This window comes from Oncorhynchus masou, chromosome 9 (genome assembly GCF_036934945.1).
Source record: "Oncorhynchus masou masou isolate Uvic2021 chromosome 9, UVic_Omas_1.1, whole genome shotgun sequence".
Lineage (NCBI taxonomy): Eukaryota > Metazoa > Chordata > Actinopteri > Salmoniformes > Salmonidae > Oncorhynchus > Oncorhynchus masou.
The window spans coordinates 61,453,317-61,477,111 of record NC_088220.1 but is presented as its reverse complement, the minus strand read 5'-3'; the positions used below and the strand labels follow the sequence as shown (position 1 = coordinate 61,477,111).

Genomic DNA, 23,795 nt, shown 5'->3' with positions numbered 1-23,795 from the left:
TACTGTAAATGAATAATTTATTAATAATGCAATGTACAGCCCATGATGAATACGAACCTCCTGAATATCCCATCACGAAAAAGGACCATTCAACTAAAAATCCTTCCATCACAGAAATCAACAGACAGACGGGGGAAACAAAAGAGAGGGACTCCTTAAAGCAAGTGTTATTTTTTTATTTTCTTTAATATATAATTCTTTCAAATATATTAGTACCTTGAGATAGGCGAAAGTCATATGACCCATCTCAAGGTACTAATATATTTGAAATAATAAATATATATATATATATATAATTCTTTCAAATCTAGTCATATCAGTACATTTTGTCTCTGTTCCCTTAACCAGCGTTGAACAGAAAACTTTTGATAAAAAAGAAAAAAAGTGCTGCTCCATCTCACATATCCTTCTCCTCCTTCCCTCCCACTGCTAAATACAAAATCAGGTAGTCCATGCTGCCTTTGATCAATCTTGTTAAGCGATTGGGTCAAGAGGGTGTCTTTCTGTCCAGTAGCCTCCAATCACTAAAGCCCATTCTCCAGAGTTCTGATTCCGATGTTACAAACGCAGAGTAACGATTGTTCGACCGGTCTGTTCGTCATCAGTGGAAGGCGTAGAGCAGCAGGAGGATGGTGCAAACGCCGATGACTCCGCCCAGGATTAGGGAGTCTCGTCTCTTCCGCAGGTTGAGTCGCTGGACGAGGTTGTTGATGGCTGGGAAACGATCTGGAGGAGGAAGTTAAGGCAAACAGAAACAAGTGCCAACCACCTCTTATTACAAGTACTGTTCAAATAATCATTACATTGTAAATATAAACTGGGTGGTTCGAGCCCTGAATGCTGATTGGCTGACAGCCAGGGTATATTCAAGCAATAAGACCAGAGGAGGTATGATATATGGCCAATATACCACGGCTAAGGGCTGTTCTTAGACAACACGTCGCTGAGTGCCTGGATACAGCCCTTAGCAGTGGTATATTGGCCATATATCACTACGCCCCGACGGGGGCTTTTTGCTATTATAAACTGGTTATCAGCGTAATTAGAGCAGTCTGAACCCCGTCCTGCGCAACCGGGTCCTGAACTTCCTGACGAGGTCGCCCCCAGGTGGTGAAGGTAGGAAACACCTCTTTGTTGATCCTCAACACAGGGGCCCCATAAAGGTGCGTGCTCAGCTCCCTCCTGTACTCCCTGTTCACCCATGACTGCGTGGCCAAGCACGCCTCCAACTCAATCATCAAGTTCGCAGACAACACAACAGTGGTAGACTTGACTACCAATGATGAGACTGCCTACAAGGAGGAGGTGAGGGCTCGGAGGGTGGTGCCAGGAAAACAACCTCACTCAACATCAACAAAACGAAGGAGATGACCGTGGACTTCAGGAAACAGCAGAGGTAGCAGCACCCCCCCCCCCCCCCAATCCACATTGATGGGACCGCAATGGAGAAGGTGGAAAGCTTCAAGTTCCTTGGCGTACACATCACTGACAAACTCAAATGGACCACCCACACAGACAATGTGGTGAAAAAGACACAACAGAGCCTCTTCAACCTCAGGAGGCTAAAGAAGTTAGGCTAAAAAAAGAACACCAAAAACCCACACAAACTTTTAGATGCACAATTGCGAGCATCCTGTCGGGCTGTATCACTGCCTGGTACGGCAACTGCACCGCCCACAACCGCAAAACTCTCGATGAGGGTGGTGCGGTCTACCCAACGCATTACAGGGGGCAAACTTCCCACCCGCCAGGACACCTACAGCACCCGATGCCATAGCAAGGACAAAAAGATCATCAAGGACATCAACCACCCGAGCCACTGCCTGTTCACCCCGCTATCATCCAGAAGGCGAGATCAGTACAGGTGCATCAAAGCTGGGACTGAGACTGAAAAACATCTTCCATCTCAAGGCCATCAGACTGCTAAACATCTTCCATCTCAAGGCCATCAGACTGCTAAACATCTTCCATCTCAAGGCCATCAGACTGCTAAACAGCCATCACTAGCACATTAGAGGTTGCTGCCTATAGACATATAATAGGAATCACTGGCACTTTAATGTCTCCATATCTTAAATGTCTCATCTCTTGTGTAAACTGTACTCTATACTATTTTACTGTATTTTAGTCACTTTAATTGTTTGTAAATATTGCATCACCCATCTCATTGGTATATACTGTACTCTATACTATGTGACTGTCTCAGTCCAATGCTGCTCTGACATGTGTATATACACTGCTCAAAAAAATAAAGGGAACACTAAAATAACACATCCTAGATCTAAATGAATGAAATATTCTTAGTAAATACTTTTTTCTTTACATAGATGAATGTGCTGACAACAAAATCACACAAAAATGATCAATGGAAATCAAATTTATCAACCCATGGAGGTCTGGATTTGGAGTCACACTCAAAATTAAAGTGGAAAACCACACTACAGGCTGATCCAACTTTGATGTAATGAACCTTAAAACAAGTCAAAATGAGGCTCAGTCCACGTGCCTGTATGACCTCCCTACAACGCCTGGGCATGCTCCTGATGAGGTGGCGGATGGTCTCCTGAGGGATCTCCTCCCAGACCTGGACTAAAGCATCCGCCAACTCCTGGACAGTCTGTGGTGCAACGTGGCGGATGGAGCGAGACATGATGTCCCAGATGTGCTCAATTGGATTCAGGTCTGGGGAACGGGCGGGCCAGTCCATAGCATCAATGCCTTCCTCTTGCAGGAACTGCTGACACACTCCAGCCACATGAGGTCCAGCATTGTCTTGCATTAGGAGGAACCCAGGGCCAACCGCACCAGCATATGGTCTCACAAGGGTTCTGAGGATCTCATCTCGGTACCTAATGGCAGTCAGGCTACCTCTGGCGAGCACATGGAGGGCTGTGCAGCCCCCCAAAGAAATTCCACCCCACACCGGTCATGCTGGAGGATGTTGCAGGCAGCAGAACGTTCTCCACGGCGTCTCCAGACTGTCACATGTGCTCAGTGTGAACCTGCTTTCATCTGTGAAGAGCACAGGGTGCCAGTGGCGAATTTGCCAATCTTGGTGTTCTCTGGCAAATGCCAAATGTCCTGCACGGTGTTGGGCTGTAAGCACAACCCCCACCTGTGGACGTCGGGCCCTCATACCACCCTCATGGAGTCTGTTTCTGACCGTTTGAGCAGACACATGCACATTTGTGGCCTGCTGGAGGTCATTTTGCAGGGCTCTGGCAGTGCTCCTCCTGCACAAAGGCGGAGGTAGCGGTCCTGCTGCTGGGTTGTTGCCCTCCTACGGCCTCCTCCACGTCTCCTGAAGTACTGGCCCGTCTCCTGGTAGTGCCTCCATGCTCTGGACACTACGCTGACAGACACAGCAAACCTTCTTGCCACAGCTCACGTTGATGTGTCATCCTGGATGAGCTGCACTACCTGAGCCACTTGTGTGGGTTGGAGACTCCGTCTCATGCTACCACTAGAGTGAAAGCACCGCCAGCATTCAAAAGTGACCGAAACATCAGCCAGGAAGCATAGGAACTGAGAAGTTGTCTGTGGTCACCACCTGCAGAACCACTCCTTTATTGGGAGTGTCTTGCTAATTGCCTATAATTTCCACCTGTTGTCTATTCCATTTGCACAACAGCATGTGAAATTTATTGTCAATCAGTGTTGCTCCCTAAGTGGACAGTTTGATTTCACAGAAGTGTGATTGACTTGGAGTTACATTGGGTTGTTTAAGTGTTCCCTTTATTTTTTTGAGCAGTGTATATTCTTAATCCATTCCTTACTTAGATTTGCATGTATTTTGGGTATATGTTGTGAAATGCTAAACCCGTGTATGAGACCAATAAAACATGACTTGATTTGATCAGCATTCAGGGCTCGAACCACCCAGTTTATATTTCCAATTTAATTATTATCTGAACATTACTTGCAATAAAGAGGTGGTTGACACTGCTGAATTAGAATCTAAAAATGCCTAACTGCCTGCTTTTGTTGTATCTGCAACATTTTTATCTGTTCTGAAATTGTCTCTGAAAGGCAACTGATCTCTTGACAGCAAAGTGAAATAGTATCCTATACATTGCCTTCGGAAAGTATTCTGAGCCCTTGACTTTTTCCACATTTTCTTAGGTTACAGCCTTATTCTAAAATGTATTAAAATAGTCAACCCACACACAATACCCCATAATGACAAAGCAAATTTATATTTTTGCAAATTTATAAAAACTAAAAACTATTCAGACCCTTTACCTAGTAATTTGTTGAAGCACCTTTGGCAGCAATTACAGCCTCGAGTCTTCTTGGCTATGACGCTACATGCTTGGCACACCTGTATTTGGGGAGTTTCTCCCATTCTTCTCTGCAGATCCTCTCGAGCTCTGTCAGGTTGGATGGGGAGCATTGCTGCAGGTCTCCCCAGAGATGTTCCATCAGGTTTAAGTCTGGGCTCTGGCTGGGCCACTCAAGGACATTCAGAGACTTGTCCTGAAGCCACTCCTGCATTGTCTTGGCTGTGTTTAGGGTCATTGTCCTGTTGGAAGATGTACCTTCGCCCCAGTGAGAACCTGCTCCAGAGCGCTCAGGACTTCATCAAGGATCTCTCTATATTTTGCTCCGTTCGTCTTTGCCTCGATCCAGACTCCCCACAGCATGATTCTGCAACAACCATGTTTCACCGTAGGGATGGTGCCAGGTTTCCTCCAGGCATTCAGGACAAAGACTTTCACCTTGGTTTCAGCAGACCAGAGAATCTTGTTTCTCATGGTCAGAGTCCTTTAGATGACTTTTGGCAAACTCCAAGTGGGCTGTCATGTGCCTTTTACTGAGGAGTGGCTTCCGTCTGGCCACTCTACCATAAAGGCCTGATTGGTGGACTGCTGCAGAGATGGTTGTCCTTCTGGAAGGTTCTCCCATCTCCACAGAGGAACTCTGGAGCTCTGTCAGTGTGACTACTGGGTTCTTGGTCACCTCCCTGACCAAGGCCCTTCTCCCCCGATTGCTCAGTTTGGCCAGGCGACCAATTCTAGGAAGAGTCTAGTAGTTTCAAACTTCTTCCATTTAAGAAGGATGTAGGCCAGTGTGTCCTTTGGGACCTTCAATGCTGCATAATTTATTTTCTACCCTTCCCCAGATCTGTGCCTCAACACAATCCGGTCTCTAATTACAATTAATTCAACCTCATTGCTTGGTTTTAGCTCTGACATGCACTTTCAGCTGTGGGACCTTATATAGACAGGTGTGTGCCTTTCCAAATCATGTCCAATCAATTGAATTTACCACAGGTGGACTCCAATCAAGTTGTAGAAACATCTCAAGGATGATCAATGTAAACAGGATGCACCTGAGCTCAATTACATGTCTCATAGCAAAGGGTCTGAATACTTAAGGAAAAAATTTATTTAAAAAAATCAAAATATCTTTTCGCTTTGTCATTATGAGGTATTGTGTGTAGATTGCTGAAGACCCATTTTTAAAATCTATTTAAGAATAAGGCTGTAATGTAACAAAATTTGGAAAAGGTCAAGGGGTCTGAATACTTTCCGAAGGAACGGTGTTGTTCACAGAAAACCCTAGCAGCAGTGAAATCCCCCCCCCACACACAGTTAAATGGACCAGATTGCTCAGATATTTCCTTAGACAAGAGTTTCTCTCTCCAGAGGCTGGTGTCCCATGTGCGGAAACAATGGAATCGCCGGCCAGAAGGCCTGATAACAATGCTCTCTGAGAAAAGAGAAGAGACCAGACAGAATCAGGCACCCATTAGTGGTGCTCCAGAATCCTTTTCACCTCATTTAACACCTGATTTACTTAACAAATGGCACATCTCAATAGGTGGTCCAGGTATGTCATGACATAGCACAAGTCGGGGGGTGGGGGGGCTTTCCTCTTTTTTTCTCCTCAATTGTTCCTCAAGCAAGGTGGGAGGCAGATGACGTCACAAATTCACACCAGACCACCTCATTAAATACCATACTCCTTGAAGTTTGCAGTTGTGTGTAAAAATAACAAATTTTGCTCAAAACATTTCACTGTATTTATACTTGGGATATCACTTTTCAACAGGAAAAGTTTGAAGACCACTGGAGAATGTCTCTGGGGCCTCAGACTGAGATAAAGCATTCTAATTGAAACATGCTCAGTGTGCCTTTCAAACAGTTAGGATGCGTAATGTGAACCGACAGGCACTCTGGCTTTCATAGTTTATGGGACTCTATAGCTGTATTGTGTCTGGTTGCAGCTCACAGGAGGTAATAGTACAGTAAAATAAGAAGCCTAATGAGTAAGAGTGTTGCGCTAACAATGCCAAGGTCATGGGTTCAGTTCTTGCAGGGATCAGATAACATGTACTCACTTCTGTAAATTGCTTTGGATAAAAGTGTCTACTAGGTGGCCTTAAAAGACAACAATGATCTAATAAAAGTTAATCTCCAGAAGTTATTGTCTGATTAAAAGGAAAAATATGGCATATTTGTGAATTTGTTCTCTCTCACACAGACATGAACATTGGGTTGCTTTCCCAGACAAAGAGTCTAGGACAAAAATGTGATTTTTAATGGAGAATCTCCAATGTTCATAAGGTTTGCTTGGTGTTGTAAAGGATACTGGCCAGAGTGTTGACTCTGCTTTGTATGGACTTCAATAGCCCTCTCTGGGATGTCATGTTCTCCTTGGTCGCCATGGCAATACTGCAGGGAGAGAAGACAGTGACATACACTACTGTTCAACTGTTTGGGGTCACATAGAAATGTCCTTGTTTTTGAAAGAAAAGCAAATTTTTTGTCCATTAAAATATAAAATTAATCAGAAACACAGTGTAGACATTGTTAACGTCTTATGGCTAGGGACAGTATTGAGTAGTTTGGATAAATAAGGTGCCCAGAGTAAACTGCCTGCTACTCAGGCCCAGTTGCTAATATATGTATATTATTAGTAGATTTGGATCAAAAGCACTCTGAAGTTTCTAAAACTGTTTGAATGAAGTCTGAGTATAACAGAACTCATAAGGCAGGTAAAAACCAGAGAAAAAATCCAACCAGGAAGTGGGAAATCTGAGGTTTGTAGTTTAACTCATTGCCTATTGAATAAACAGTGTCTATGGGGTCAAATTGCACTTCCTAAGGCTTCCACTAGAGGCCAACAGTCTTTAGAACCTTGTTTGATGCAACTACTGTGAAGGAGGGGGGAATGGGAGCTGAATGAGTCAGTGGTCTATTATAATATTTTTTTGTTGCTTTTCTAAGACATTTCTAAAATGACCCCAAACTTTTGAACGGTAGTTTACATAGGTTAAATAAGAGAGGTGACCCACCTTACAATATCAACCCTGTAAGACTTCTGCTATGTTATAAACAGCTTTTTTCTAGCAGAGAGTATGAGCCACAATTGTGTGTGTAGGTCCCCCAGGTGCAACTACCATGACAGACAGAAGGTGTGTGGAGGAGGAGAAATCCATTGGGGGGGGGGGGGGGGCTTTCACATTAACTTAAAATGCAGAGAGCATTACAGGGGGAGCTGAGTCACTGAGGACCGGTGGATATTAGCGCATGACTTCCCTTATAATGTGTTAAGACCTCAAATAAGACAGTATTTGGCAACATACTGAGTTGTTTTTAAGTGGAATTCCTGGATTTAAATACAGGTGTATTCAAATGTATTCACTGGCGTTGTGCTCTGGATATAGGCAGACTCTTTTTGGGGGGCAGCGAGGAGAAAAAAGGTTGGGATCAAACAGATGTAAACTATTTATCCCTGGTTACAAATATGGGAACAAATCTGTTGTCGCTAATTGCCTAGCTGCAGGGACAGGTAGGATTACGCAACAGTCTGCCCTGGCCTCAGAGACTGTAACAAGGTGACAACAGTAAAACACGAAAGGGTGTCCTGGGGGCCCCCATTGCCAGGTATGGCCCTTGGTGAGCAGAACCCATGGGGGGGGGGGGGTCTACCAGACTTGTTTACATGGCTGTCAGAACCTAGTATACTGAGCCTGGTTGTCAGATTAGTGACTTGGTCAGGTGAGTGAGCATGTGTGCGTGTTTGGTGTTTTGGGTGAGTTTGACCAAGCAAGGATGTGAGTGCACTGTGTGTTTGAGTGTGTATGCATGGGTGCGAGTGTGTTTGATTGAGAAAGTGTGGTTGTTTAAAATTTGTACTCTGTTTTCTTTGTAAGTACAATGTGATTCTGAGTAAATACAGTAAGCGTGTGCAACACCTCTTGCAGGGTATTGCTGACGGGACAATCTCTCTCTATGCCAAGGGTCTAGCTCATATATCATGTTCTCCAGAGTCAGAAGGGAAGACTGATCGCCTCTCTTCCCAAAGCCCAACACTGCTGACGGACTGTAACACTGGGCCAGCGTTAGCGCTACGCTAATGTGCTACTGGCAATCAGAGCTGCTATCTGATAGGGGCTAGTCTAATGCTAACTCATACACACACCGACTCAACCTGGCTGAACACCAGCTCAATGCTAAACTAGCTTAGCTCATCACCGTTAGCATCTCAAGGAAAATTACCTAAAGTAAACTCGCTGTGGGGCTTCTAGATATGCTTATTGAGACCAATTCTCGCCAGTTAAACTGCAATTTGAAAAACCTAAATATGGAGATGTTAATGTAACTACCACAAACAGCAGCATTTTTGGGCTGTAAGAATCTCACCCTTTCCTTTCTGCTTCGGGGCACTCACTGGAGTACCTGATCAACTGTTACTCTCAAAAATTTGCGTGTGTGTCTTGTTAGGCGTGTTCAAGACTTTGAGAGAACCGGTAATGATGGTGACTTTCTCATCCAGTGTAATTTTCTGCTTCACTTAAACAAGAGGAAGGAGAGTGGGAGAGGGAGGCTGGGGGGGAAGAGGCGCTGCATGGCTCACAAGTCCACTTAATGAAGCACCTGCGCCAGTAGCCTCCCCTATGGGCAGCAATCTGTGGGTGGACTGCGGCAAGGAGAGAAGATGGATATGAGGGGGAGGGAGGGAAGGATGGATAGATGGAGGGTGGGTGGGTGGAGGAGGTTGGCCACACATGACTGGGGACACCCCTTATGGCATATGAGGCAGAGGCAACAGGGAGGCTGAGATGGTGGGAGGGATAGCGGCAGTCCACTTCCTCTCTCCTCAAACTGTGCTTGACCATATCAGCCCACTTAGGCCTGAAAGCTGATCTTGTATCCATCTCTGGGCTAATGGTGTAATCTCTTCATCTAATGGTGTCACAGTGGATGTTAAGAGGTGGGGTCAGAGGCAAAGCGCTCCACACAGGTCACCATCTGATTTGTCAGGATCACTAATGTCTCTGTACTCGACTCTTTAGACTTCACCTCATGCCCATGGAGATGTCTAACATCCACTGTAGCTATGTGGAGGAAATTGATATTCACAACATACTATGCTGTTTTTTTCTTAAATATTGTACGTTGTCATATGGGAGTATTGTTTACTGATACAAACTTGTCTTGTGTGACACCGCAGTGTGAGCTTCTGTGTTTACAATTGGCAGGAATTTAGCTACGTGGGAATTGCAGGGAAAAAAGAGAATTCAGCTAACTGTCACATGACAAGAAGATGTACTTTCTATAAAAAGGAGAAAGCCAACTCTGTTCGTTGGGCTAACTGTATAAGGTGAGTGGATTGTTAAACTGCTCCATTTTTGCATATCTTATAATAAAATTGTTGTTTGAAAGAATCTTCAGTCCCTCTTCCTATAGAATTTTTACCACACCAACCCCTGTGGTAGCAATTCTATAGGTTGTGGTAGAAATATTATATATATATATATATCAGTACCAGTCAAAAGTTTGGAAACACCTTGTCATTCAAGGGTTTTCCATTATTTTTTACTATTTTCTACATTGTAGAATAGTAGTGAATACATCAAAACTATAAAATAACACATACGGAATCATGTAGTAACCAAAAAAGTTTTAAAACAAATCAAAATAAACATAAACATACATGTACATATATATCTTAGATTCTTCAAAGTAGCCACCCTTTGCCCTGATGACAGCTTTGCACACTCTCGGCACTCAACCAGCTTCACCTGGAATGCTTTCCCAACAGTCTTGAAGAAGTTCCCACATATGATGAACACTTGTTGGCTGCTTTTCCTTCACTCTGCAGTCCAACTCATCCCAAACCATCTCAACTGGGTTGAGGTCAGGTGATCGTGGGGGTCAGGTCATCTGATGCAGCACTCCATCACTCTCCTTCTTGGTCAAATAGCCCTTACACAGCCGGGAGGTGTGTTGGGTCATTGTCTTGTTGAAAAGAAATTCTAGTCCCACTAAGCGCAAACCACATGGGATGGCGTATCGCTGCAGAATGCTATGGTAGCTATGCTATGCTGGTTAAGTGTGCTTAATCTAAATAAATCACTGACCATGTCACCAGCAAAGCACCCCCACACCATCACACCTCCATGCTTCACGGTGGGAACCACATATGCAGAGATCATCCGTTCACCTACTCTGCGTCTCACAAAGACAAGGCGGTTGGAACCAGAAATCTCAGATGTGGACTCATCAAACCAAAAGGACAGATTTCCACTGGTCTAATGTCCATTCCTCATGTTTCTTGGCCCAAGCAAGTCATCTTACTGGTGTCCTTTAGTAGTGGTTTCTTTGGAGCAATTTGACCATGAAGCCCTGATTCAAGCAGTTTCCTCTGAAGAGTTGAAGTTGAGATGTGTGTTACTTGAACTCTGAAGCATTAATTTGGGCTGCAAATCCTGAGGCTGGTAACTAACGACCTTATCCTCTGCAGCAGAGGTAACTCTGGGTCTTGCTTTCCTGTGGCAGTCCTCATGAGAGAGTTTCATCAAAGCGCTTGATGGTTTTTGCAACTGCATTTGAAGAACCTTTCAAAGTTCTTGACATTTTCAGGATTGACTGACCTTCATGTCTTAAAGTAATGTCTTTGCTTATTTGAGCAGTCCTTGCCATAATATAGAGACTTGGTCTTTTACCAAATAGGATCTTCTGTATACCACCCCTACCTGTCACAACACAACTGATTGGCTCAAACGCATTGAGGAAAGAAATTCCACACAAATTAACTTGCACAAAGGCACACCTGTTAATTGAAATGCATTCCAGGTGACTACCTCATGAAGCTGGCTGAGAGAATCCCAAGAGTGTGCAAAGCTGTCACCAAGGCAAAGGGTGGCTACTTCGAAGAATCTCAAATATATTATGATTTGTTTAACACTTTTCTGCTTACATCATTCCTTACGTTATTTCATAGTTTTGATGTCATCACTATTATTCTACAATGTAGAAAATAGTCAAAATAAAGAGAAACCCTTGCATGAGTAGGTTTGTCCAAACTTTGACTGGTACTGTATGTGTGTGAGTGTGTGAGTGCCTATACTCGTGGGTACCGAAAAAAAAAGTCCCAACAAGGATAGTAAAACAAGGAAAATTCTCCCGTGGGGATCTTTCTCAGTTATTTTAGGCTTAAAGGTTAGGTTTAGGGTTACAATTAGGGGTAATGGTTAGCTTTAAGGGTCCGGGAAAATTAGATTTTTGAATGGAAATACATTTTAGGTCCCCACAATCATAGTAAAACATATGCTGTGTGAGAGAGAATGTCTGTCTGCATTAGGCTTACCTTATTGTGTCATCCATCAGGCGGTCAGAGCTGCAAGGAGAGAGAGGAGAAAAGACAAGGAGATGGTTAGTTTCTGAGGTGAGACAGCATTAGTGTGGTGATATGGGGGAGACTGACTGACTTTATCTCCACATCTCTCTGGGAGTCGGATCAGGGAAGAAGCAATCGATGCCAAGCTACCCAGAGTTCTGATCAGGTCCATGGGCTCGCTGCGCTTGGCTGGGAACCCCCTTCCCTCCCTCCCCAGCAGCACCCAGCCTAACAGAGCCGATGAGCTGAAATACTCAACTTTGATTTATGTTGTGGGCCTTCATTCCAATTTCTCATTGACTTCAATGCATGATTTACAAGAAAATACAGAGTTGCTTTTGTGCATCTTGAGTTAGGATGAGGAACCACTGAATGTATCACATGGCACAGATGGTGTCATAAATACCAAATGATTTGATGGGATTGCTTATGACAGCTGTTGTGTCACCTTTATAACAGCTCTATGGCATTGCATTCACTGAGGTGAAAGGTCACATGAAACATTCATAACAGGAGTCATGTCCTGTCCACACACATCAGCCTGCAGTCAGGGATAGCATTGTCAACACAGTATGGTACTACTATGGCTTTCTCTATAGCCGACAGAGTAGACTTTATTGGCTACAGCAGCATTGCGGTTATCTTCACAAATCAAATATTTCTTGAATCAAAAAACATATTCCCAACAGATATAAAATGTCATCTTGTCAATTTTTTTGAACTAAAACAACCTCTCTCAGAGGCGCATAAAACAGTGTTAAATAAATCTTCGGCCTAATTCTTTAGAATGTCATGTCATTGTCAGGTGGTTTCAGGGGAGGTGTGGAAAACATATCAATACTGTGATCTGTCCATCCATCTCTACATCTCATAAAAAGGAGGAATGACTGTCTAACAGGTTTCAGCTCCATTACATGTATAATACGTAGAAGCGAGAGAAAGGCCGCACTAAGCTCCTAAAGTGCTTTCCTTCACTCTCTCCCTCCAACCCTCGCTCTGAGCTAGCCTAGCACCAAGACCACAGCTAACACTTTGCATGATAATGCTGCATGACCAGACAGGAGGGGGTCGAAGGAGGGAGGGGGTGAGAAACGCTCTCCTGAATGTACAGTTGAAGTCGGAGGTTTTCAATTAGCCTATTGGAGGTGTACCTGTGTCTGTATTTCATGGCCGACCTTCAAACTCAGTGCCTCTTTGCTTGACATCATGGGAAAATCTAAAGAAATCAGCCAAGACCTCAGAAAAGAAATTATAGACCTCCACAAGTCTGGTTTATCCTTGGGAGCAATTTCCAAAATGCCTGAAGGTACCACGTTCATCTGTACAAACAATCTTAAACAAGTATAAAACACAATGGGACCATGCAGCTGTCATACCGTATCAGGAAGGAGATGGTCGCAAATGGGTCTTCCAAATGGACAATGACCCCGAGCATACTTCCAAAGTTGTGACAAAATGGCTTAAGGACAACAAAGTCAAGGTATTGGAGTGGCCATCACAAAGCCCTGACCTCAACCCTATAGAACATTTGTGGGCAGAACTGAAAAAACGTGTGCGAGCAAGGAGGCCTACAAAACTGACTCAGTTACACCAGCTCTGTCAGGAGGAATGGGCCAAAATTCCCCAAACTTATTGTGGGAAGCTTGTGGAAGGCTACCTGAAACGTTTGACCCAAGCTAAACAATTTAAAGGCAATGCTACCAAATTCTAATTGCGTGTATGTAAACTTCTGACCCACTGGGAATGTGATGAAAGAAATAAAAGCTGAAATAAATCATTCTCTACTATTATTCTGACCTTTCACATTCTTAAAATAAAAGTGGCGATCCTACTTCAACTGTATGCATGTATTCCTACCACTCCTGACTTCCTACTACACATGGTACCTCATCCTATCCCAGTCTTGTTGTTTATGTGGGGTGTCACCCAACCCATTGAAGACAAAGCCTGTGAGATTAGCACTGTTAGCACTGTGCTGCTAATTGTTATTAATGGCCCAGTTGCTGCTGACGAGGCACTTTACTAGATCTCTCCTTCTCTCAAGCTATAGTCTCTCTCCCTGTCCTATATTGTTACAAAGCTCTCTTTAGGCAGCAGCATGGAAATGGCTAACTCCCTAATTTCCCATAACATCATCTCTCCTTTCATCCCTCTCTCTTTCAGCTAGCCTAGCGTTAACACCCCAGGTAACACTTTGCATGCTAATGCTGCATAACCAGACAGGAGGGAAGGAGGGAGGGATGGAAGGGGATGAGGGACCCTCTCCTGAATGTACATCTGAGAGGTGTGCTATATCATTTTCACTGTCGGTCAAAGTCAGGCTTACATCATAGCTTCCACCTAAATTCACCTTGTCAGTCTAGGTCATTGAAAGAGCAGGTGTTCATAACGTTTAGTAAACTCAGTGTATACTGGACTTGAATATGAACACACAGCCAAAATAGTACCATTCCAAACCTCTTACTGCCCACAGTTCCCAATCCTATCCTTCAAACAAATAGCTTTGCTATCATCCCTAGCCCCCATCACCGTGACACAGTACCAATCACCTCAGAGCTCGTCTTCAGACACAGCTAATAGCCTGTTTAGCTGGTGTGTCACCTCATACAGTGTCATTCATCTGCAGCCAACCCGTTGATGACATACAGTGCCTTGCGAAAGTATTCGGCCCCCTTGAACTTTGCGACCTTTTGCCACATTTCAGGCTTCAAACATAAAGATATAAAACTGTATTTTTTTGTGAAGAATCAACAACAAGTGGGACACAATCATGAAGTGGAACGACATTTATTGGATATTTCAAACTTTTTTAACAAATTAAAAACTGAAAAATTGGGCATGCAAAATTATTCAGCCCCTTCACTTTCAGTGCAGAAAACTCTCTCCAGAAGTTCAGTGAGGATCTCTGAATGATCCAATGTTGACCTAAATGACTAATGATGATAAATACAATCCACCTGTGTGTAATCAAGTCTCCGTATAAATGCACCTGGACTGTGATAGTCTCAGAGGTCCGTTAAAAGCGCAGAGAGCATCATGAAGAACAAGGAACACACCAGGCAGGTCCGAGATACTGTTGTGAAGAAGTTTAAAGCCGGATTTGGATACAAAAAGATTTCCCAAGCTTTAAACATCCCAAGGAGCACTGTGCAAGCGATAATATTGAAATGGAAGGAGTATCAGACCACTGCAAATCTACCAAGACCTGGCCATCCCTCTAAACTTTCAGCTCATACAAGGAGAAGACTGATCAGAGATGCAGCCAAGAGGCCCATGATCACTCTGGATGAACTGCAGAGATCTACAGCTGAGGTGGGAGACTCTGTCCATAGGACAACAATCAGTCGTATATTGCACAAATCTGGCCTTTATGGAAGAGTGGCAAGAAGAAAGCCATTTCTTAAAGATATCCATAAAAAGTGTTGTTTAAAGTTTGCCACAAGCCACCTGGGAGACACACCAAACATGTGGAAGAAGGTGCTCTGATCAGATGAAACCAAAATTGAACTTTTTGGCAACAATGCAAAACGTTATGTTTGGCATAAAAGCAACACAGCCCATAACCCTGAACACACCATCCCCACTGTCAAACATGGTGGTGGCAGCATCATGGTTTGGGCCTGCTTTTCTTCAGCAGGGACAGGGAAGATGGTTAAAATTGATGGGAAGATGGATGGAGCCAAATACAGGACCATTCTGGAAGAATGGAAGAACCTGATGGAGTCTGCAAAAGACCTAAGACTGGGATGGAGATTTGTCTTCCAACAAGACAATGATCCAAAACATAAAGCAAAATCTACAATGGAATGGTTCAAAAATAAACATATCCAGGTGTTAGAATGGCCAAGTCAAAGTCCAGACCTGAATCCAATCGAGAATCTGTGGAAAGAACTGAAAACTGCTGTTCAAATGCTCTCCATCCAACCTCACTGAGCTCGAGCTGTTTTGCAAGGAGGAATGGGAAAAAAATTCAGTCTCTCGATGTGCAAAACTGATAGAGACATACCCCAAGCGACTTACAGCTGTAATGGCAGCAAACGGTGGCGCTACAAAGTATTAACTTAAGGGGGCTGAATAATTTTGCACGCCCAATTTTTCAGTTTTTGATTTGTTAAAAAAGTTTGAAATATCCAATAAATGTCGTTCCACTTCATGATTGTGTCCCACTTGTTGTTGATTCTTCACAAAAAAATACAGTTTTATATCTTTATGTTTGAAGCCTGAAATGTGGCAAAAGGTCGCAAAGTTCAAGGGGGCCGAATACTTTCGCAAGGCACTGTATTAAGCCTGTGAGCACTGTTAGCAATGTGCTGCTAATTGTTATAAATGGTCCGTTGCTGCTGACGAGGCCCTTTACTCCGTCTCTCTTCCTGTCCTTCAGCAATAGTCTCAGTGACATTGGACCCCCCATTTTGTGGTTGTACAGAGAGCCTCACACACAGGTTATCCAAAAAAGTATGGAGCTTAAAAACAGGTAAATTACTACTAGCTTACCCTAGACTCATTCATCTACATTAAGTTAAATGAATCAAAGTGTAGGCTGCCTCTCACCTTGGGTGGGAGTTCTGGAACTAAGTATTTATTGATGAACCAAACAAGTCTTTATTGCTATTATCCCAAATTGTTGTTAGAGCTCTCTTTAGGCAACAGCATGGAAATGGCCAACTCCCTCATTTCCCCTAAGATCACAGAAAATTCCAAAATGAAGTTGATCTTCCCTTCTCCCTCCCCCAGTTTAACTTGAACACATTTGTCGGATGGCTGTGCTTTGTAGGTGTGATGAGAAAATGGCTAACGTCGTGAAGTGGCTCAACAGACAGAAATAAAGTTGTGAATCTGAACTACAGTGAATTTTTATTTTATCTTTATTTTACTAGGCAAGTCAGTTAAGAACAAATTCTTAATTTCAATGACGGCCTAGGAACAGTCAGTTAACTGCCTGTTCAGGGGCAGAACGACAGATTTGCACCTTGTCAGCTCGGGGATTCGAACTTGCAACCTTTCGATTTCTTGTCCAACGCTCTAACCACTAGGCTACCCTGCCGCCCGAATGCAACACAGCCAGCTGCACACAGAGACCAGGCACTGCTTCACAGTATGTCTCAAATGGCACCCTATTCCCTATATTAGACAGTGAACTACTTTTGACGGGCCCTGGTCAATAGTGCACTATATCGGGAATAAGGTGCCATTTCTTCACTGTGGAAGAGATAAGAGCCAGGAAGCATTGCACTTCCTGTATATATTACAGCATTATGGATGCTAACCAATTAGAATGGAGCTAATGGTGTGGAATGGTGGTGGGATGGGATGACTGTTACAGTATATGGGCAATGGGCAGCATCTTACAATAAATAATGCTGTAATGGAAATACTGTACGCATACTGAAGACAAGGCAATCTGCTGCACCTGTAGCTCTGTGTGGCTTTTAAAAAGGAGCACCCCCGCCCCACCCTTTTCCTGAACCGACCGAGAGCGAGTGTGTGCGCACGCGCGTGTGTGTGTGTGTGTGTGTGGGGACAGGTTAATTAATCCCGAGGTATATTGTTGTGATGTTGATGGAACCAGGCAGTAGCATCTAAGCGAGAGATAATGAGCTTTAGCTGGAGCCAGTCAGAGTAAATAATTTGTTTGGTCTTCCAGGCCCTGGATGACTAAGAGGGATAGGCTCAGTAGAACCAGGATCTTGCTCCCCTGAGTAGGAGAGTCCCCAGAGTCTTCTTCCCTACCCTGGAGGAAGAGGACATGGCGAGAACTCTCCTCCATCTAGTTCCACAGACCCTAATAACCTCTGAGCAGGCACACATATTCTTCTAGTGTCACAGTCCCCCCCTTGCGGCTCAAGTTGCTCAAAAACAATTGTCACAGCACTTTATTTCCTAATTTAAATCAATACTGGTAATGTCTCAGAGAAAAGAGGATAAACAAAAACAAAGTAGCAGTCAGTAGTGAGTTTAGTTCTCCCTTCACGGGAACAGGACACCAGAGAGTATTGCTTGGTCTTTGGTGGACAAACCTCAATTATTGGTCAGAACAATTATGATTTTATATTCTGCTAGACAGGATGCGATTGTGATAGTCAAAGCAATTGTAATCATGTCGTACACAACAGTACTACACAATGTCTCAGCTTTGTGAAAGCACACACACTTCATCCCATAAACCCCCCTCCCAATGATTCATGTCCTCCGGGGGCAGTAGGGGATGCGGGCTTGGCCATCCTTCCATCCTGTGCCACCTGGCTTTACTGAGAGAGACAGATCTGACTGGCTAGGCCCCCTTTTTACTAATGGGCTGACCCCTGCCTGACAACCACATCTTTTATGGTTAGGACAGGAAGGAACAGCACAACTCGAGGAAGGGGAGAAAGAGAGTAGGAGGGGCAGCACGACAGAGGGAGGAGGACAGCGAGAGGGAAGGGCAGCAAGACGAGGAGAGAAAGGAGGGCGAGGCGAGTATAGAGCTAAGTTGGTCTGGCTCGTGTCCAAGGGGAAGAAATGGGTAGTCAAATCAGGGCAGAGCTCTTGATCATCAGGGTGGAGAGAGAGTGTAGACAGAGTAGGAGGGGAAACAATATTAGGGTTATTTAGTGAGATGTTTTAAGATCATCTGTCTCACTTTCAACAAATATACAAGTTGTGTGTTCCTACACAAAACTGTTATAGCTTCTTATCAAACCATTATGGGTACAACTGCATTTAGTGAGATGGTTTAACTAAACATGGTTTTGTCATTTCATTGCTCCGAAAATAACATGTCCGTTATGTCTTGATTCCTGTTTTAAAACTTACTGGGACATAAAAAGGGGGTTGTTATGGGACATTGGCTGCGTTAGGATTATCTACCCTTCCTGAAGCGTGTACTTTTAAATCTCTGATCCACCTCCACGCAGACGACACCATTCTGTATACTTCTGGCCATTCTTTGGACACTGTTAACAACCCTCCAGGCAAGCTTCAATGCCATTCAACTCTCCTTCCGTGGCCTCCAATTGCTCTTAAATACAAGTAAAACTAAATGTATGCTCTTCAACCGATCTCTGCCTGCACCTGCCCGCCTGTCCAACATCACTACTCTGGACGGCTCTGACTTAGAATACGTGGACAACTACAAATACTTAGGTGTCTGGTTAGACAGTAAACTCTCCTTCCAGACCCACATCAAACATCTCCAATCCAAAGTTAAATCTAGAATTGGCTTCCTATTTTGCAACAAAGCATCCTTCACTCATGCTGCCAAACATACCCTTGTAAAACTGACCATCCTACCAATTCTCGACTTCGGCATTGTCATTTACAAAATAGCCTCCAATATCCTGGATGCAGTCTATCACAGTGCAATCCGTTTTGTCACCAAAGCCCCATATACTACCCACCATTGCGACCTGTACGCTCTCGTTGGCTGGCGCTCGCTTCATACTCGTCGCCAAACCCACTGGCTCCATGTCATCTACAAGACCCTGCTAGGTAAAGTCCCCCCTCATCTCAGCTCGCTGGTCACCATAGCATCTCCTACCTGTAGCACACGCTCCAGCAGGTATATCTCTCTAGTCACCCCCAAAACCAATTCTTTCTTTGGCCGCCTCTCCTTCCAGTTCTCTGCTGCCAATGACTGGAACGAACTACAAAAATCTCTGAAACTGGAAACACTTATCTCCCTCACTAGCTTTAAGCACCAACTGTCAGAGCAGCTCACAGATTACTGCACCTGTTCATAGCCCACCTATAATTTAGCCCAAACAACTACCTCTTTCCCTACAGTATTTATTTAGCTCCTTTGCACCCAATTATTTTTATTTCTAGTTTGCACATTCTTCCACTGCAAATCTACCATTCCAGTGTTTTACTTGCTATATTGTATTTACTTTGCCACCATGGCCTTTTTTTGCCTTTACCTCCCTTATCTCACCTCATTTGCTCACATTGTATATATACTTGTTTATACTGTATTATTGACTGTATGTTTGTTTTACTCCATGTGTAACTGTGTCGTTGCATGTGTCGAAATGCTTTGCTTTATCTTGGCCAGGTCGCAATTGTAAATGAGAACTTGTTCTCAACTTGCCTATCTGGCTAAATAAAGGTGAAATAAAGTTTTTTTAAATCCATGAGGGGGAGTGTATAAGGAATGGACTGGTGTGAGGAATATGGTAGAAACTCCTTCCAGCTAGGCTTGCACCAATCCAACGCATGATTGTTAGTGAACGAGTGCACACCCCGAGAACAGTAGAGAACTGGATCGAAGCCAGGTTGTCCATATGAAGGGACCATCTGGACTATAGGTGTCAGGACAGGAGGACCAACAGGAATGCAGCAAATGACCATGAGGAGATGGAGGATAGTGGTTTAAAATAATTACTCTGCAAAGTCACTGGTGGAGGGACACCATAGCCAAAAGGCCGTGTTCTCATATGGTACCTGACCAGTCAGACCTCTGAAGTCCAGATGGGTCACACACATAAACAGGTGTTCCATTCCAATACAAAACAGTCTTAAACTCGCACAATTACATCAACCACAGCATCACACATGTACCACCAAAACATAGCCCATGGTAAAAAATACAAAATAAAGGCTGGATACTGCATTATGAATAACCATATAAGGTATTTACCCCTTTGTTGCAGTTTTCCCATTTAGTCAAGAATAGATAAATGTTGCCCCAAGAGGAGATAAAACATTCAGTTTTAAAGCCGTTTTGGTAAAAGTCTGAGGGATGGGGCTGGAGAACTACTCTTACATTCATAGATAGCTCTGGATGTAAAGACTGTCCATCTACGGAATGAAAATGATAGTTTACCATGTTTTGAATAGTTCTGATTGGGTAAGAAAGTTGCACTAAGCTCATGTGGCATAATCTATATTCTTCAAGAATCAATGGCTATATCTCAGAAAGTATTGATCTCACAGTAGCTTTAAAAAGTTGCTAAGACCAAATGCTTCCAGGGTCTAAGGCAACAAAATTGTGAAAACTGTGCAAATCCACCTACAATCATAGATTATCAAATTGTAAGGCTGTTTTTGTCAAACTTAGCATGCACACACATATTGGTTCAGGAAAATACACAGGCGTCTGATTCTCACCATGGCTTGTTAGTCAAGAACCAAAAAGCAGTACTGGTACCTTGACGTCAATGAACACACAGCTACAACATTTCCACCCAGTTAACTGCATACAAATCTGTAATGTTGATCATGTTATTTTGGGCTCATCACAGGCATAAGAGTCCGAATCAATCAGAAAAACCATCAAGACAGAAAACTAGAAGACAGAAATCAACGTGAAACAACTCTCCATCCAGTAGAAAGAAGGTAATGTTGCTCCAGGCTCTATTGGCTCCTGTAGCCGTCCACTCTCATTAAACCCTGCCTTTATACTGTGCTGACATCTACAACCATGACAACACCCAACCCAGCAGCATCTACAGCTTCTACCTACTTGGCCCAACGTCCGGCGTGCAGGTGTACTGGCCACTGACGGCAGGATGGACGGCACAGGCGATGGGATCACTACAAGAGAGGGTTTGGCAACGCAGATGGAGAGTATTGGCTGGGGCTGGAGGACATATTCCATCTCACCCGGAGGAGGAAGTATGAGGACGGACATGAGCTGAGGAAGGACATGGAGGACTTTGAGGGGAAACGAGAGTTTGCCAAGTACTCCTCCTCTGTGGGTCCAGGAGCCACCGACGACACATTGCACATCACTGGATTCACCAACGGGGAAGCAGGTGATTCAAATGTCCTACCACAGCGGTCAAAATTTGACAGAGATCAAGACGTGATACTGATTTAAACTGCACTTGAGAGTTATTGAGGGCATTTTGGTATAATGTGTGTGCTCTGACAAGCCCTAATGGTGTGTATGTATGGGGAGTTGATGATTACTTCCTTCCCGTTGGTGTTAACTAGCGTTCCCGGAAAGATGACCTTTCTTAAGTCTATTAGCATGAGACCTGCAGTCTCTCTGGCCACTCTAGAGGAGTAGTGTGACAGTGTCTTCCCATCGGTCTTACAGCTGTTGATGAACTAAAGCCTCATGTATACCCTACGCAAGTATGTAATGTAAGACTGCAATTAGCTACTCATTGGAGCATGAGTCAAGATCCAAATCAAATGAGCTTGTAAACTTTTTAGGACTAACTATTTGGCTAGAGACAAAGACTTAGGATGTAAGCCATATAAAAAGGTTCCAAAATCAATATAAAAAGTGTCTTAATAGGGTGTTGGGCCACAATGAGCCGCTTCAATGCACCTGTGCATAGATTCTACAAGTGTCTGGAACTCTATTGTAGGGATGGGAAAAAAAGTACAAAATCAGAAAAATGACATTCTAGTGCAAATTAATGAGCCAATGAAATGGCCCAATGCTGCCGTTTTTGGATCAATATGAAATCATTTCTGGGTAACAATTAAGTACCCTACTGTAATAGATTTCCATTCAAAAGGAAAAATGTTTTAGCAAAAATAATTCAAGCAAGAATTGTTCTAGGACAGTCTGGGAGTGGTCTGAGCAGGAAGGGGTAACTGAAAACTAGCTGTTATTGGCAGAAAGGTTTAAATTCTTTGTTATTGGCCTATTAATCATGGTGACAGCTGGGTGAGGATAGTGGTGAGGGGGGTAAGGAGGACAGCCGGGTAAGAGTGAGGGGTTGACACCCACCTGACAAAGCTGTTATTAGAGGTTGGTTGAATTAATAAAAGGCAAGGTGGCCAATGGTAGGAAGAAAGGATGACTCGTAAAAGTCTGGACCTTCACCATCAGTCTGCTGTGGTGCTCAGTTAGTAAATCATTAGGTGCAGAAGGGGGGGGGGGGGGCGTTGAGAGCTGCGGCGGAAGCTGATTCATGGCATTTTTATAAGCGCCAATGAGACTGGGGACGGATGTGTGTTGCGCACTCGCTCTCAGGCTTTATGGTTCAGTTGTAGAGGGGAGGTAGGACAAGATAGGGATGTGTGTATCCTCGCGGCGGGCACAGCTACAACCGGGGTATTCTCCATCCTGCCTCTTAGCTCAGTGCTCTGTTGTTGCGGTCATTAAAATCAGCCATTAGAACAAAGCGAATTCTCTGTGGTATTGCAACTTATCCTCTAGAAACCTACCTTTTCTAGGAGCAAAACTTCCCAGCAAGTGCAGAGATCAATGATTCAGTGAAGCACCAATGTCCAGGAACAACTGCATTGCGGAAGGCATCCACACACTACTGCATTCTGTCACACACTGTCCACAATGCCTCCTAAATCAGAAAGAAACTACTTGGATTAACCTTCATAACTTTTTCAGATAGTACAGAAGTTTCTGTCTTGATAACTTTTCTGAGACAAAGGGGGTGAGGGAGGAGATCGATGCCAGATTAGGAAATCAAATAGCTAATTAAACAGGCATGGCTCCAAGGCTCAGTGGTGCTGTCAATCATCCAGTAAGGAAAATTGACCCTGTTATGTGATCAATCAAATTGGACCTCATGTGATTCCTCAACCATGATCAATCAGCCTCAGCTCTGCTAGGAGTATGTCCGTTTCATTGATGGATCAAACAAAATAGATGCACTATTGTAAAGTGGCTGTTCCACTGGATGTCAGAAGGTGAATTCACCAATTTGTAAGTCGCTCTGGATAAGAGCGTCTGCTAAATGACTTAAATGTAAATGTAAAGACAGATATTGGAGAAAGATACTATTTAAACAAAAATAAAAACCAGTCTTGTTACAGCTTCTCATTGGGACTGTGTGTGTGAGAGAGATTTATGTCCACGCTACTGAGAACTGACACAAACGGAGGGAGGGAGAAATGGTGTGTGTGAGATCGTACTGGCACGAGAGGTGATGGGGAGACACCATGAGGAAGAAAAGGAGGTAGAGGAAATCACGTGAGTGTGAATAAGACTGGAAAAACACAGTGTACAAAACATTAAGAACATCTTCCTGATATTGAGTTGCACCCCACCCTTTGGTGTCAAAAACCTTCCACAGGGATGCTGGCCCATGTTGACTCCAATGCTTCCCATAGTTGTGTCAAGTTGGCTGGATGTCCTTTGAGTGGTGGACTGTTCTTGATACACACGCAAAACTGTTGAGTATGAAAATCCCAGCAACGCGCCTACCACCATACCCCGCACTTAAATCTTTTGACTTGCCCATTCACACAATCCATTCCTCAATTGT

The 23,795-nt window shown here is 43.8% G+C and overlaps 1 protein-coding gene across 4 annotated transcripts in view; it reads right to left on the bottom strand.

The window, feature by feature from the left end:
• Positions 1-23,795, bottom strand: part of LOC135546390 (Golgi SNAP receptor complex member 1) — a 47,731-nt gene continuing 23,936 nt past the window's right edge. For 2 of the 4 annotated variants that reach the window (XM_064974768.1, XM_064974769.1), the window contains 3 exons: positions 11,602-11,631; positions 6,595-6,677; positions 1-726 (listed from right to left, as the gene is read on the bottom strand). In XM_064974768.1, the coding sequence (XP_064830840.1) occupies positions 602-726; positions 6,595-6,677; positions 11,602-11,631 (238 nt within the window). In that variant the 3' untranslated portion in view covers positions 1-601. Of the gene's footprint in view, positions 727-6,594; positions 6,678-11,601; positions 11,632-22,734; positions 22,869-23,795 lie in introns of those variants that run through there. The other 2 variants (XR_010456576.1, XR_010456577.1) reach the window with 2 other exon arrangements.